Source organism: Amia ocellicauda, chromosome 8 (assembly GCF_036373705.1).
Source record: "Amia ocellicauda isolate fAmiCal2 chromosome 8, fAmiCal2.hap1, whole genome shotgun sequence".
Classification (NCBI taxonomy): Eukaryota; Metazoa; Chordata; class Actinopteri; order Amiiformes; family Amiidae; genus Amia; species Amia ocellicauda.
The window spans coordinates 21,214,842-21,231,494 of record NC_089857.1 but is presented as its reverse complement, the minus strand read 5'-3'; the positions used below and the strand labels follow the sequence as shown (position 1 = coordinate 21,231,494).

Here is a 16,653-nt window from a genome sequence, read left to right as displayed (position 1 = left end):
TTTCGATTTTTCTTCTGTTCACTCACTTTACATTTAGTTAATTGATACATATAATCTATTAACGTCTATTTTTGAAAGCACTTACTTTACAGCATTTTTTTTACCCCTGCCTAAAACTTTTGCACAGTACTGTATATCTAAATCTATATATACACCAGTCTTGGATTCAAGGCCGGGAGCCTTTTAGGGCAAGGCCGGTCAAGGTCAATGATAAGAATTTTAAAAGTAAAGGCCACAGTCATGCAGTTCATCAATTGGGTTAGATGTAGACTGTTTTAATCAAATTTGTACACCTGTAAGAGCCCTTTTCCAAAATGTAAATGCTTCACTCCATAGTAGAAATCACAGCAAATTAAATGTTAACCAGTTAGACATTCATGCAGACCCACACTGCTCACAAGATGAACCTGCACCTTACACAGTTGCACTCCATTCGTGCTCTGGATACTCATATTTAAGCAATAGTTAGAATGCTTGCATATGTTGTAGCAAAATGAAAAATAAATAGCCAATGCAAAATATTGGGTAAATTCCTAACAGTACTTTAGATTATAGTTAAAAAAAATAAATAAAAAAAATCCAATTATTATAAGAGTAATATCTGGCATTTCATTCCCACTTCTCTCTATCAAATTGCATTTAATAATTGGACTATATCCAAATTCAACAATATTGAATGTGGTCAATTTGTCCAATATTCTAATATTTTACACACCTATTTAAACAAATATTACATTGGCTTTGTATTAGATTAACAATACTTGCATTGCAATATAACATTTATTATCAGGAAATTGAATCATATGGGGTCTTATTACTCATTACTAGTAGTACTGTAGTTATTGTAATGGTTTGAAACTTGCTCTTACTAGCGCTAAAGTTATTGTAAATGTATTGTATTTCATACTTTGCAATTGACCTAACATCTTGACAGCACTTAGCTTTTACTTTCCAGGATGTATGACCTCAATTGTTGCATTTACTTGTGTAAATTTGAATTCATATAATGCATTATACATTTGAATTGCTTTGTATAAATTTAAATTTGAATTTGTAATGTTTATGCACTTATGTTGTAAGTCACCCTGGCAAGAAATAAAAATAATAAACCAATCCAACTACATTTCCTCTAAAGGGGGAACTAGAGCTGAAGCGGAATGGAATGATTACATTCAGCTGCCACTGGAGATTTCTGCACTACTGGAATGTGAAGAAAAACTGAGGGCCAATACTGACCTAAAGAGCATGGTAATTCCAAATTCATTAGTGAGAGGGTAAAGTAATGCACAGAGCAGCTAATATAGGTTAGCTACATGGACTCTCGCCTATATAATTTTTTGATGTGGAGAAGGGGGTTTATTTTAAAATCAATAACTTTTTAATTCACTGCTAGAGATGACATCTGATACAATAAGAGACACCCTCCACACAGCACATTAACTTCTATAACAGTGGTGGGCAACCTAAATTAATCAGTGGGCCACAAATCCAGATGTCAAGTTAGTGCCTGGACCCCTTTTACCACAATTACAAGCCACAAATGCTATGTTTTAATAAAATAAATCACAATATAATGCAATACATACATATCAACAATGTATTAAAGGAGTAACACATTGATAAAAAATAAGCAGTCAAATATACTACTTTGGTATTTTGGGGGGGGGTGTTGGGTTTTGGTCACAGTGGTGATGCACTTTGGACCGCAGGTTGCCCACCACTGTTCTAGAAGAATCTTCAGTAGTATAATAAGAACAAATATATAAACCATTATTTAGTATAACAAATATCAACTACAAATTGTGTCTTGTATGTTAGGGTACTTTTATTAGTATCTATGTGGGAAAGGTCTCGTGTTGCTGAAGGTTGTTTGTTTTTAAATATCAATGCATTGTTTTGTAGATTTCACATTTAGTTATGGTCGAGAGGAACAGATTTGAAAGGATTCTAAACAAAACCATTAAAAGTGATCTTTGCAAACAAATGAACTGGAGTCAATGGCAAAACATTTAAAAGAAGTGGTCTTTGGCAAGTCAATTTATAAAATGTAAAATCAGTTTCAATTCAGTGTTGCTTTTAACATTAACACACAAGTTATGTACTGATCGTAATCACAATATGGAAGTACCATAGCTCTCAGGTTTTCAGAATGTCAATGGGTGAGATTTTTCACATAAAACAGACAAACCGGTCCTGTTGCCAAAACCAGGCGCCTACTGCTTTCGAAAGCTTAACTACATATTCATTTCTATAATGTTATGTACACAACTGAACTCAATTCATAATAAAGTAACCATTCATTTGTCTGGCTGGTTAAAGGTCTCATTTTAGTGTTAAAGCTATTTGAAAATGAAGTATTCCGGAAACATACATTTAAGTCATGCTTTATTATAAATAGATGCAACATTCCTGGTGACAGAAGCTTGTCTACTTTTCCAGTGGAGAAACCAATTCCTGTAAAGAAAACAATCCATTATACATAAGGCTTTAGTCATTGCGTCATATTACAGAAAGCCAGGGTTATAATTACAATAAGAAATAAGGACATATGCAAAAGTATTCTCAGTACAGGGTGTGTACAAGTACAGGAACATTAAAAACTATAGAAGCGCTACCTCCTCTGGATCATAAGTTTCATTTGGGAACGTCTGCCCAGATGCTTCCTCACTGTTTTCAATGGTCTGCCCAGATGCTTCCTCTGTGTTTTCAATGTTCATCAGAGCAGTTTCTCCAGCCTTCTCCTGAGCTTTCCTGGGCAAAAAGATTCAGAACAAGTTTGACTTCAATTCATTTCAAATCAATGATATTGTACTCTCTACTCTTGTGTGAAATATTTTGGGGCCCTGGCTATGGGCATCTGCTAAGAAATAAACAAGGATCACACCCTTTACATTTAAAACAATCAGATGCAAAGATCTAGAAAATAGAATGCTAGTGGTTACTTGTGTTTTGCTAAACTTGAAGAGGTAGATCCATCACAAATATTAAAAGAAAATCAGAGTATTGTCTAAGGTTATTGGATTTTAGCCCTTACCAAAATTTGTTTTACAATAATTTCTCAATGCCACTAGATACACATCTGGAGGCATTTGAATATATAAAATATTAATATAAGGGGTGAATTACATGGACAAAAATACAAAGCAGATCCATGCCAAGCACTTGATGGGATCTTTCAAAAACTATGAAAGTATAAAGGAAAGAAATTTAAACCAGTAGAATAAAAATTGATACCTTTTTGCCACTCTCTTCCTAAGAAAAACAAATAACACGGCGAATATTACAAGTCCCATCAAAAAGGCAATGACGCCCAAAGTCATTTGAACTCTGAGGGACTCGAACACCTTGTCTTGACAGAACTCCCCTTTGTAGCCCAGCAGGCAGTCGCAGCTGGGTTTGTCATTGACGAGGATGCACTTCCCGACCTTATTGCACAGCTCATCATCACACGGCTGTGCATCTAATTTTCGGACCAAAATCTCATTGTCTGCCATCTGCGTGGTGGAAGGCAGCATGTCGGACCCTCTGGAGGTGGGTGGCGTAGGGGGCTTCTTTGTTACTTTGACTACAGGATTTGAGCTTTTAGGAGACCCTCCTTTTGGCTTTTGTCCTGAAATCACCTTGGTAATGTAAGAACCTGAATCAAGAAAAACAAGGAAGACGAGCTCACAATAGACCTAAGCAGAAGCAGAAGAACTAATCCCAGACAAAATCTAGAAATTGTCAATGCACTTAAACTTTGCAGTGTCATCCAAAACTTGTAAATCTGGTTCTTCTGGAACAGGAGGATGTCACATGACCGCAACAATCTGACAGCAGCTGTCAGGGAGACCAACATACATTAAAACCCGTTGTGGTTCATTTATGCTTGCTTAGTTTCTCCCTGAAACTCAACACAGCTTTTCGATGTAGATTTCTATATTGGTCCGCAAGAACGCCTCTTAAGGGTACGAATGCGGTAACAAGGGTTCAACACAGGCACGCCCTCTGAGCAGTTTCCCACACTTAACACAGCAGCTTAACAGACGCCTCCCTGCCCGTCACTGAACGGCCATGGTCCGCATTCAAAGCATGGTTACACTCAGCTCTTGTGAGCCAGGCGTGTCCCTAAACACAGTCTTAGCCATTCACACATCAGATGTCTAATGCAGCCAGGAAATTAATATTAATTTTACAGTATTCCCTTCACATTGAAGTTAAAATGCCATTTTCTGAGCCATTTCCTGACATTAATTGTGTGCAGGGCATTGGGGAAAACTGCCCCACCTCCCCCTACACACACACCTGTTGAACTCTCCATTAAACTGGCAGATCAGTGAAAGAGCAAGAGCCCTTACTGCTTTTCATAAGCTTTAGTTCAGCAGACGTTTCATGTAACGTTTCATGTGCCATTTAGTCTATAATAAAATCCTTCTGTATGTACACACAAATAAAACTCAGAAGGGGTGGGATTCATTTTCTCATTCTTTGTGGTGTCAATAATTGCCACAGCTGTAGTCAGATCAGACCCACAGATACTAATCAAGATCAAACTCACAGTTCGCTTCGTCTGAATGATCCAGACAGTCTGTCCGCCGGTCGCACCACTTGGCACTGGCGAGACACTTGCGGCCGTCACGGCAGGGCTTGGTGTCTGGGGGGCACTGAAGGTCCTTCACACAGTCTGTGTCATTTGAGAGCCGATAGTCTTGGGCACAGCGACAGGTCTGTCCTCCGGGGAAAGGCAGGCAGAGATGGCTGCAGCCGCCATTCTGGGTTGCACAACCACCGCTTCCTGGGAAGGGCAAGATAGTGTGAACAAGACTGGGCTTGCACAGGAATGGTGCCAAGTCAGAGTAATCACACAGCTCCAGCACTCTGAAGGGAATCTGTAGCTCTGAATAATAATGTCTGATAAGGTCCAGCAAGAGGTATTTTAGCAAACAGAGCAAACACTGCAGGAGTGAAGGCTATTTTCTAAAAATTGTAATGCAGTGCTTTCTAAACCAAGCCATATGGAGAGTCTCTCTTCTGGTCCAACTGAGCTCATAAATGAACTACTAATCAGTTTAGTTAAACTGTGGACATTTTTAAATCTCAAACTTTTAGTTGTTATAGATATGGTGTCAAGTCTTAAAAAAGCATAACTTCAGGAGTTATTCAGAGTTTACCATTCTGACTGAATTTGCTGTAAACTTTCAGATTTAGGACAGTCGTCTTCACTTCAAACCACAGCTGTCTGGGTTGCTGCCCGTCACTGTACCACATTTTAGTGGTATCTGAGAAAGGAAGGGGGAAAAATTTCAAGTTACACATGAAATCTGATTGAGCCTAGTGTAACAGTATTACACCAGCAACTGCACTCAACAGAATAAACCTGACAGTATGTTCAAGTCCATGCAAGCACATTTCCTGTGAAAACCATTTCATTTCACAACAGTTTTTGACAGGATTGTCTTCACAAATCACACAGGCCAATAGAAACCTGTTGTAGCCAGTGCTACAAAAATACAAACCGATTAAGTGACCCAAACGTGTTCTTGATAGACCATTAACAGCGCTATCGAGAGATTGAACAGGTGCGAGTAATTAGGCAGCAGTCTATAAGTCAAAACCATGAACTCTGTTAAAGAGCACATCGCTTAGATTGCTGTAGGTCTTGGGTGTGTCCCGGGTGTGTCTGAATTAATTTAAACCAGTTACACCTCTCCTCTTTCCCTCTGTGATGTTTTAGTATTTTTAAATGTTTGACAATTTTAAAATCACAATATTTTAATGATCTGAAGCCTGTTTGTGGAGATGCTGTTAACCTGTTTGTATGAAGTGCCCTCCACCACTGTTTGTTGTTTTTAACATTAATGATTGATTTTATAGATCTTATTACAACTTGGACTGTTTCGTGTAGTAACAATTTATCTTTTCAATAAGTGTGTATGTATCTTGGGGGTAGCTCACCTCCAAACACCTGGACAAGGATAGGGTCACAGGGTTTTTTTTGTTTGGAATTTGGTTATGGTCCAAGCACTGATATAGATTCACTTATTTTGAACTCTAAGGTTCCCGTTTTATTTTTTGTTTTGATTGACGACACTAGTAGTTTTTCCATTAAGGTTTATAAAATCACAGTGGTTCTGTCACTCCCCTAGTTTTTGGTGGACTGCCTATTAATGTAAAATAGTTAAAATGTAATAGATTGCCTTACGAGTTCTTAAACGGTGGTCTATATTGAACGTACTTGGGGTTGCTTCCAAGTCATACATTTGATTCAAACTGTACATTCCTTTGCGCTTTCATTTATGCAAGGAAATCGGCAGGGATATGCATTCAAGACCTGAATCAGGGTCCCCTTATCTTACTAATAAGGTGGTGACACAGTCTATACCCACTAAGGGGATTCTGCATTATTAAACAGATTGTGGCAGCTAACAAAATTATGGTCTTGCACACCTCACCACACTTGGTTTACATCATTAAACTTGAGCTGGGATTTTATTACAGTCTTCACTGGCTTTAATGGTCAGGATAAGGGATGGGTCTCACCATTGAAAGTGGTCCAGAAGAATACATAGTCACTGCGTGCGAATGAGGTCAATAGACCTCCCCCTGTTTGATATGCTTTGTACTTCAATCCATCCATGTCAACTGAGCCAATGACTCCAGAATCTGTGGAAAGAATACATTTAAAATCATGATTCAACAACTGTTTATATGCATCTATTAAATAAATACTCAAATTACTCACACTAGGCAGTGCACCTACTAGGGTCTTAGACAACCTCATCCAGGGCAACATGTTACATACCATTACCAATTTATACAGTTGTATTTTTTACTGGAGCATTCTAGGTACAGTGCCTTGCTCAAGGGTACAACAGCAGTATCCCCCACCCTCCAACTCAGGAGTCCAGAGCTCTAACTACTCCACACTGCTGCTCAGTGTGTCAAATTATGACGAGAGACTGGTGCAGAGTAAGCCTATGGTAAATGCAAATGAAAAGGTCACTAAAACAAAATGAATAGGTCTGACAGGAAATGACTGACAGCTTACCAATATCTGCCCAGAAGAGCTCTGTGCCTTGGTCACTGAAAGTCAGGGAAGTGGGCATCACAGCTTTCCTCCACAGCACCCTCCTGTTCTGCCCGTCCATGTACGCACACTCGATCTGGGGCAGGCTCTTCCTGCCTTCCTTCCCCACATCAGCAAAGCACATATTTCCCGAGGGGGGGTGCAGGGCAATGGAGCTGGGCCCCTCCAGGTTGTCTGCAAAGAGGACAGTGGTGTAAGCCCCAGTGGCCGAGGTCACCCTGAGCAGGGCCTGCCGACTGCTGCTCCAGTACAGGTTGTTGGTCAGCCAGTCCACTGCCAGGGCGGTCACAGCATCCCCTTGCAGCTGCAACACTTTGCTGCGTAGCACCAGCTCAGACTCCTTCACTTTGTACTGGCCCACAAAGCCTTGGTCGGCGTTCGCCAGGTACAAGATCTGGTCCTTCACCACGTAGTCCAAAGCAGTCATGACATTCAGGTTAGAGGTGGACAGAGCTTTGTGCTCTGGCCAGGTCTTCTGGCTGACAGAGGTGTGCATATTCTTCAAGTAAATCTGAGGGGAAAAAACACTATTTCAATGCCCTGAAAAAGGAGAGGAGGAAGCTAGGGGAATTCAAAGTAGTCTAGAAGTTGGTAGTAGTGGCAGTAGAGGCCTACCTGTGTAACTGCAGAGGCTGAGAGCAGGAAGAGAAAGGCAGTCTCTGATGCTGTGACACAGCTGACCCCATCCTCAGACAGCAGCAGCCCGATCGGACACCGGCACGCCGCCTGCTCCCGTGGCCCCAGCAGGCAGATGTGGGAGCAGCCCAGGCTTTTGCAGGGGTTAGGAAACTTGCCCTGGAGATTCTCATGCATGATCTAAATGCATGAATGTTAAAGATCAGTATGGAGGAGATACTGAGGAGCCAAAAATAAGCTGCTCTGGTCTTTGGTACCGACAATTCTTTGGCCTAGATCAAATTCAAAACTTTCACCCACATTACAATCTGTACCCTAATGGGGTTTATTTTATAGTCAGTGGCCACTTGTAATGAATTTGAATTAAAACAAAAACTCACTCATTAAAGCAAAACTCACTTTCAATCCAAAAGGCTGCCCGAGTCTCTTGATTAGAACGGTTCTGTTTTTGCCTGTATCTTTGTTGGCTTTTTGAATCACCCTCCTTTTCGTGTCTGTCCAGTACACCATATCATTAAACACTGCCACGGAGAATGGGCTGGGAGTTTCCCGTAGCTGAAGGAGCTACATTTGAAAAAAAAAAAGTTTGTAAAACAATTCCCTTGCTCAATTACTGCATGAAGGTGTAGTGAGGTTATCCCCCTCCCCCAATAGTTTAAATCAATTTAGGAACATCAGTTCTTGCTCAAAAGGGAACAAAAGCAAATCCTGGATGAGGGAGTTCATCTAGACAACTCTCAAACCCGTATGGTACCTTAATGTCCGTGCCATCCAGTTTAGCCGAGCCAATACATTTCAGCTTCTCGTCTGTCCAGAAGATTCTGGAGCCGAGTGAATCGAGAGTCAGACTGATGGGCCAGCTGATCCTCTTGGTGATGATGACCTTCCTATCAGAGCCATCCATTCCTGCACGCTCAATCTGAGGCTTACTGCCAATCTCTGACCAGAACATCATCCTGGAGGATGGGAGTACAAGAGCAAAACCTTGTACCTGGCCTGACCCCAGAAGTTAACCATATGCCCTTATTCCCCAGGAGAACCGATTCTTACCCTCTCTGAGGCTGAAGTACGAGAGCACGTGGCTGCTCCAAATCCTCATCCAGGACAACGGTGTAGTTTCGGAATTTCGTTGAAGTGGTGTTCATCCTGATGGCCAGAATCTGACCTGCCACTCCATCAGTCCAGTACAGATTCCTCCCCACCCAGTCCACTGCAATACAGTCAGACTTGATACCTGCAAGAAAAAGATGGAAAGAATTTGAACCCACAGGAAAACGTACCTTTTCGATGCATGTGGATGTGCTTTCAAGAACAAGACCAACTGAACTCCCTCCTCTCTGAGCCTCAAAGCGATTAAACATACAGGGCATCTCTAATCAAGTGCATATCTTAAACCCAGTGAAAATGGTTTGTAATTGGCAAGTACCTTAGAATGCAGCATCACCATAAGGCATTTAAGGAACTTAACAGATTTTGATCAATTTGAGCTTTAAACTTGCTGGCTCTAGTAGAAACAGTTCTGAAGAGGCAGAAAAGCAGACCAATTACAAAACCTGGCTGATCTGGGGACTATCACTGAGCTACTACACATTTATGGCACCAGGGAAAACCTAGACCTAGAAGGCCTAGACAGATTTCGATTTACACACGTCAGTTTTGCGGTCGATTGCGTTCCCTTTCACTGACCTTTCACTACCGTCCCCTTCTGTTTCTGATCCAGTGATGTCCATTTTATGGTCTCGGCATCCAGGCTCACCCAGAACAACTTCTGTTCCAACCAATCGTAGTCCAGGGAAAAGACTAGCTTTTTGCCAGTGGAGAAGAGGACATCGATGCTGGAACTGCGCAAGCCATACTGAAGCAGCTCATACTGGATGGACGCTAGCAGAAAGGGCTCACCTGCCAAGGAACTTATACTGTAATTCGATGCATGTTTAGCGGCGAAAGACTGAACAGATTAAAATTAATCCACAGCTGTTGTGATTAATGGTTTAACCTGGGCAAGTTAGAGACCATGGAGGGAGAAATGCCCGTGTAAAATTCAAATACGCTAAAATGTGTGCAACCCTGCAAACAAGCCTGGATCCTCATATCTGAGTATGCTGTTAATCAGTACTAGTGTTACACCAAAGACTAATCTATTACATGCAGGATTCATGTGGAGTGGTGTCCAGAAGGGAAGACTTTTCTGGACTCACATGAGACATAAAACTGCTTTAAGACCTGGGCAAAGGAGCCTGCCAATATCACTCAATCATTGCATGCAAAAACACTTTCCTGCAACTGCTATGTAGGGATTTCAGTCTTAATTCATAGAAAATGGACTTCCCAATTTCCTCCCATTTTATTTACATTTCAGGAGCAAGACCTCTAAGAGGATTCTCTCACAGAAATAAGGAACCCGATACCTACCCTTACCTTAACATGCATCCCAAATGTCTTTTAAAAGGGACATTGCAGCATTTTATCTATATTTCTCACTTACAACTATCTACCATTAATTCCACCCATTTCTACATACTTCTTACCAATGGCTTTGCAGCTTCGACCATTGGGATCCAGCAGATATCCAGGGTAACACTGGCAGGTGAATGACCCCTTGGTGTTGACACACTTATGGCTACAGATACTGGGACTGATCTCTTTACATTCATTGATATCCTCGCAGTAGAGGCCATCTTCTGCAAGTTTAAAGCCCACCTCACAGGCACATTTCTGGAGTGGGAAGGAAAAATAAATACTAGTTCATTTTGTGCACAAGATATTTCTACAGAATGCACATTATGACAGAGACCTCAAACACTGCACTGAGATACAAAGTTATTTTCATTTCTGTGCATCCTTATATTACCAAAACCTGCACTGTCAACAAAAAACGTTAATGTATACAGTGTAGTCTGGGGCTTACCAGGCCTCTGGGTGTGCTGTAGCAAATCTGGGAGCACTGGGCTGAACTGGAGCAGTGGACAGTGGTGCAGTTTCCACCTTCATCAGAGCCATCAGGGCAGTTTGAGATCCCATTGCACACAAGGCTGGTTTTCATGCACTCACCACTGCCACACTGGAATTGGTGGTCTGGACATTTCAGTGAGCCACCTGTCAACACACAGCCATGAGAACTTGACCAGGCCTGTTCCTTTCTCCTGTTCGCAACAACTGAGCAGCATCGTTTAAGATTGCTTTTAAAATGTACCTCAGGACTGCACATCAACCAATAAGCTACTTAACAAAATACCAAACTGATCATGTATTTATATGTACTTCTTGATTCACTCTATACTGCTCTTGGTGAGGTATGACATGAAATTGTAATAAACAACTCCCTGTGTATACATTAAAGATGCTATATTATAGGTTTACAAAACCAACATTTGATTGTCTCCATCATTCATTGTTCACATAAAACAAAGATAAAACATTAGATGACATCAGATTTGGCAAAACCATTTTAGAAAGTTGTGTCTGGAATTAATTGTAGTTCCATTCAGGAAGAAGCCATTACATAATTGAGGATGTGACACTCACACCCAGCCTCGTCACTGTCATCATAGCAGTCTCTCTCTCCATCACACCTCCAGTATTCGGGGATGCACTGCTTTTTAGACTTGCACGGCCACTGGAGCTCACTGCATTCAACTGCTGTCGATTGGCAACCCTGAAACAAGTTTTAGTCCTATTAGTAGGAATGAACTCTGGGAAGCAAGATTTTAGGAAGTTATCAAACAGCTGCAGAAGACTATAAAAGGAATCCTAATGTAATTCATGTTTGACGACATTTCATTTAGACAGTTGTTTGTCTGGGAGCGCTCACCTTCTCGTCCGAGCCGTCCTTGCAGTCCACGTCCCCGTCACAGATCCACTCTTCCAATAGGCACTCATGGCTCCCTGGACATCTCGTCTCTGTGGGGCAGTGGGGGGGCTTGGAGCAGTTCTTTTCATCCGAGTGATCCCGGCAGTCAGCGTCCCCATCACAGCGCAGGCTCAGAGAGATGCATTGCCCACTGCTGCACTGGAACTCCGAGCTGGCGCACTCTTCCACGGCTGCAAGAATAGCAAAGGCAGATCTCATACCGGAGAAGTTCAATTCTAAGCCACTGAAGAGAGTTCACAGAAGAGGGTAACACATAGCACGTCATACTGGTCTTATGCGATAAAACCTCTCCTAGGCTATGGGAGTTAGGGTTCCTCATTAAAATCAAGAATACAAACTTGGTAGAAGTGTGAAAGTTGTGGGCACTGCCAATTTCCAAAGTATTATTACTTATAGAGGAAATCCAGTTGGTAATGCACAAAATCTAGTGAAACAGGTGGTAAAATGCAGTTGTACATAGTTTTTGAAATGTCCCGACTAAACCTGGAGAAGAAAGTGCTTTCGACAAGTTACCCCAGTCTAGTCAACTCACCGCAGTCCATCTCGTCAGTGTGGTCCAAGCAGTCAAAATCTCCATCGCAGCGGAATTTCTCTGGGAAGCAATTGGTATTGTTGTCACAGCGGAAAGCGCAGATCTCCGTGGGCTTCCAGCAGTTCTTCTCATCCGAGTCATCCTGGCAGTGTGGTATGTCGTCGCAGACCAGCTTCTCTTCAATGCATTTCTTCCCGTGGGCGCACTGGAAGAACCCTGTAACAAAGGGTTTGAAGGAAAATTCAGAACTAGTCAAAGGTATGAAGTTTAAGTCCACAAACATTGATGGTCTAAAAATCGTTGGCATCCACCAAGAGTTTAAAGTTTTACAACCAGATGGTCTACTACTCATGGTCCAGACTGGTAACCAAGGGAGCTAGCTCACAATGGTTGGCATAATTTGAGTTCCTTCTACTCAAAACAAGTGCATAGCCAAATTCTCCACCAGTAGCATCTAAGGGTTTAAGATTCAAAACAGCATAAGAATGTATGGTTAGGAGGTCTTGTCTTGAACTACTGTGTCTGGTAAAGGATTTGTCACCCAATCAGCAGATATCCACAAAAAGCATAGTGATCTTCACATGTTGCAGGAAATAAGCATTAAGTAAGACTAGTATTTTATGTATTGCATAAAGAGCCCTTATGGAAGTTACCTGCTGAGAAGCAATCTAAATATTAGAAATACAAACATCCATTACCGGTCTCGCATTTCTTTGAGCAGCTGTCTTCATCAGAGCCATCCTTGCAGTCTTCTTCTCCATCACACAGGTGACGGTACAGAATACATTCCTTGCCATCCCTACACATCTTAAACCCCAGGCCACACACCAGAGGACCGTTTGGAGAACCTGAAGGAAGAACGCAAGACCTTCACTCAGACCTACTAAACAGCTGGTGGGATGGGGTAGAGAATAATAAAACTAGGTAACTCCCTTCCCATTACAACTCCATTGTAAGCACATCATTGAAGAAACTCATGCATTTGCTTCAACACTGGCCCATTAAAAATTTAGATTAATCTATACTCACTGCAATTTCTCTCATCTGCTCCATCTCTGCAGTCTGCTTTACCATCACAGTAGGCGGCCTCAGAGATGCACTTAGTGTTGTAGTCACAGCGCAGTCTACAGGCACTGGCAGTCACCAGGCAGGTCGTTTCATCCGAGCCATCTGGACATTGTGGCTCTCCATCACAAACCAGGGCCTTCTTAATGCACTTCAGGCCATCCTTACACAGGAAGGTCTCTGAAGAAATAAAAGACTAAGCAATGAGCTCCTTGAGATGTTGGTTCACCAATACCGTTGTAATATGATCAAATAGTTGTTCATGAGAGATCTACCTGGATCTTCACATTTCTTGGGGCAAGAATCCTCATCAAAACCATCGGGGCAATCCCTCTTCCCGTTGCACAGCTGGTCTTTCGTAATACACTGCGATCCCTCTCGGCAGGGCACGGACGTGCTAGGACATGTCACAGTTTGAACAGGAATGTCTGGTGTAATAGTAGTAGTAGCAGTAGTAGTAGTAGTAGTAGCAGCAGGAGTTGTAGGAGGGATAGTGGTCTTGTCTTTTGAAGCTAGTGAACAGGAATAAAGCAAAGGATGTTTCAGTGATTTAAAATCAGTTTCTTCCCGTTTTAAAATGTTCACTTTTCCCCTAGGAGCTGGGGGAATAGGTTTGAAATGCTTAGATTGCAATTACCATATTTTTGATCATTTTCTCCTGCACTGATCAGATGCATTCGGAATAAATGGAGTAAAATAGTTCCTATGTAACCAAAAAAAATAGAACTACATATACATCTACAATTGTTTGCTTTTAACATAAGAGAATGGAATCTACTAAACTTCACTTCTGCTCTGGCCTGGGTTGAGTGGGTGCTTCTGGGTATAAGGTGCAGAGAAGGTGCTTGAGAGTTATTTGTAATTGGCAACACAGTAACTGTCTCAGGAGAGGGACATTAGGTCCGCTGTGTAAATTTGGTGATGGCTGACTCACGGCAGCCATCTTCATCTGCCCCATCCCTGCAGTCCTTTCTTCCATCACAACGGGAGCTGGATGCGAAGCAGGAAGTGCCACTGTCACAGGGGTTAACGCAGTCCATCACCGGCTTTTGACAGCGGTCTTCATCCGAGTGGTCGGCACACTGCGGCTTTCCATCGCAAACCAACAGCCTCTCGATGCAGGTGCCATCATTGCACTCAAAGTTGTCTGACAGGAAAGAACACATTCAACTGGAATCCGACACACATTGGTAAAGCAGAACTGCTGATCTATAAAATGACTAAAATAAAAGTAAAATGATTTTGCAGGAGAATAAATAAAATGGCACTTTCTAGAATGTACAGAGCATAAGACATCAATACATTTTGTTTGGGAATGGCTGACTAATTGTAACAGACTTTTGCCTATTGCACTCTTTCCATGCGTTCCCTAAAGGAGCAAACTGACCCTTAGATCTATTGAAGGGAAAAGTAGTGATCCCCCAAATACCTGGATCAGTACAGCGTCGTGGACAGTCATCTTCATCCGAGCCATCAACACAGTCTCTCTCACCATCACAGATGTGATCATAACGAACACAGCCTAACTGGTCCCAGCATGCCACTGACATCCTCTGACATTGAATGGCAGGAGCTCCAGGTCTGAATTTACCAGCATTCATATCTAAAAGGAGAGCGCATGTTGGAAACAATTGACTGCATGTTGAAGGAGCCATTCTAATTATGCTTTTTTTTTTTTCCTTCGGATGGTTTAAAATCAAAAGATGCTTCGCAAAGGCTGGTCACTAACGATTTAGGATCAAAGCAGAATTGGGTTCTGCCAAAATAAAACAGCCATCCTTAGTATATAAGGTCAAGAACAAGATTTAAAAGAATGTCCTAGTACAATGAAAAGGAGACTGATTCTTTCATACACTTAATGTTATTAAATGAGAAAACCTCTTATAGTGGAGTATACAGACAGCTGGAGATCCTATTGATAAACAGCCACTCAAACAGTTCCTTACTTTGAACATGGATTCAAGCAATTATCACCATGTCAAAGAAATAATCAGGTGCACACTTGCAAACAAAATGCATCAGCCAAGCTGGAAACTATTTGCCAATCCTTCATGCTCTGTAAATGTGTATAAACTCACAGCACTTTTCTTCATCCGTTCCATCCACACAGTCTTTTACACCGTCACACTGAACACGACGAATGAAGCATTTGGTCCCATTGTCACAGCGGAAGGTGCAATCTTTAATTTTCGGAGCACAGTTGGTCTCGTCTATGCCATCGGGACAGTGCTTTATGCCATCACAAACCAGATTCTTCTCAATGCAGGAACCATTGGTGCACTGAAAGTTGTCTAAATTAAAACAAACAGGATTCAAAATGTTGTGTAGAATACAGAAATCTGATGTAGGGAACTGGATTGTAGTAGCGGTTTTACTTCATAGCTGAACAAACTTTGTTTTTTTTGTTTTTAGGAAAAAAATTCAATCCATGACCATTATCTATCATGTTGTAGTTTAAATCTTAAAGTCCCTCTGGGTTTATAGAAAACCAAGTTGGGCAAAAACAGGGTTAGAAACTATAGGGCCAATTTATGGAGCTGCAGTAACGCCTTTCCAAATCACAAATAAAAGTTGCAAGTTTCCATACAGAGGCAAAACAAAGCTGATGTTTGGAAACTACAGAAAAGTGACCTGGACTGAAGCATCTTGGACAGTTCTCTTCATCGGAGCCATCAGCACAGTCCTTCTGTCCATCACACAGGTGGTCAAAGTGGATACAGTCCCTACCGTCTCTGCAGGCCTCAAATGTCCTCGGGCAAACGCGAGCCAGTGTCGGAGCAAGTTGGTCTTTCGTAACCTTTAGGACTGGGCAATTGATGAAGATTTATAGAAGGACAATACAAATTGCAATGTGAATGTAAAAAACATGTAATTAAGTACCTAAGGAAGTTTATTCAATTATCTGGAAAGTAACCATATTGCAAAGACTTATCATAGCTGAAGCTCATCAGGGGCAGAATCTATTTTAAGGGAACATAAGCAACATAGCCCTAGACTTATTGAATTACTGCGGTTCTTGAAGGAAGTTAGAGAATGGTCAATAATGGTCCAGAAAACTAAATTAACCGAATGGTAATGCCTAACTGCAAAATGGCAAAATTGGGAATCCTAGACTGACAGGAAAGCATACACAAGCTCTGCTGACCTTGTTCCATATCCCTGGCTGAAGCAACCACCCCAATGATCCCACTCTCCAGCTCCACGGTGGTGAGGCTCTTGGTTTGTCTGCGGTCCCACAGGGTCAGAACGTGGTCCAGCAGGGATACCAGGTAGGGTTCATGAGCGGCTACCGTTGCTCCTCTCACCTCCCACTTCCCTTTTAAAGAGTACATCTTTTTCTTCAGGACACTCAAGATTTGCAGACCTGCCCAGAAACAAAAAAAAAGGCTCACAAATTAAAAGGGAGCAGACAATTTGTCCTTAGTTACTTTGTACTCCTGACAACACTTAAAAGGTTAGATTTCAGGTTGAAGTCTGCCTTAC

At 41.8% G+C, this 16,653-nt stretch overlaps 1 protein-coding gene across 1 annotated transcript; it reads right to left on the bottom strand.

The window, feature by feature from the left end:
- Nucleotides 1-2,368: 2,368 nt before the first annotated feature.
- On the bottom strand, nucleotides 2,369-16,502 carry LOC136755270 (low-density lipoprotein receptor-related protein 4). Its single transcript, XM_066711738.1, has 25 exons — nucleotides 16,316-16,502; nucleotides 15,802-15,975; nucleotides 15,249-15,461; nucleotides 14,600-14,773; nucleotides 14,105-14,317; nucleotides 13,446-13,682; nucleotides 13,131-13,350; nucleotides 12,804-12,973; nucleotides 12,106-12,321; nucleotides 11,514-11,743; nucleotides 11,228-11,357; nucleotides 10,611-10,798; nucleotides 10,231-10,417; nucleotides 9,389-9,601; nucleotides 8,753-8,936; nucleotides 8,457-8,658; nucleotides 8,102-8,266; nucleotides 7,682-7,882; nucleotides 7,028-7,577; nucleotides 6,520-6,642; nucleotides 5,151-5,258; nucleotides 4,538-4,774; nucleotides 3,235-3,637; nucleotides 2,616-2,751; nucleotides 2,369-2,454 (listed from the first exon to the last, which is right to left on the bottom strand). Exons 1-25 carry the CDS (start codon nucleotides 16,500-16,502, stop codon nucleotides 2,428-2,430), a joined length of 5,088 nt encoding a protein of 1,695 aa, XP_066567835.1. The 3' UTR covers nucleotides 2,369-2,427.
- Nucleotides 16,503-16,653: the final 151 nt, after the last annotated feature.

Bases quoted from the DNA above. Each gene is read 5' to 3' on its own strand.
- LOC136755270 (XM_066711738.1), bottom strand. From the start codon at position 16,502: ATGTACTCTTTAAAAGGGAAGTGGGAGGTGAGAGGAGCAACGGTAGCC. The intron at 13,683-14,104 runs GTGAGTCAGCCA...CCTGTTCACTAG, and splicing joins GGCAGATGAAGATGGCTGCC to CTTCAAAAGACAAGACCACT. The intron at 7,883-8,101 runs GTGAGTTTTGCT...TCATGCATTTAG, and splicing joins GGCAGCCTTTTGGATTGAAA to ATCATGCATGAGAATCTCCA.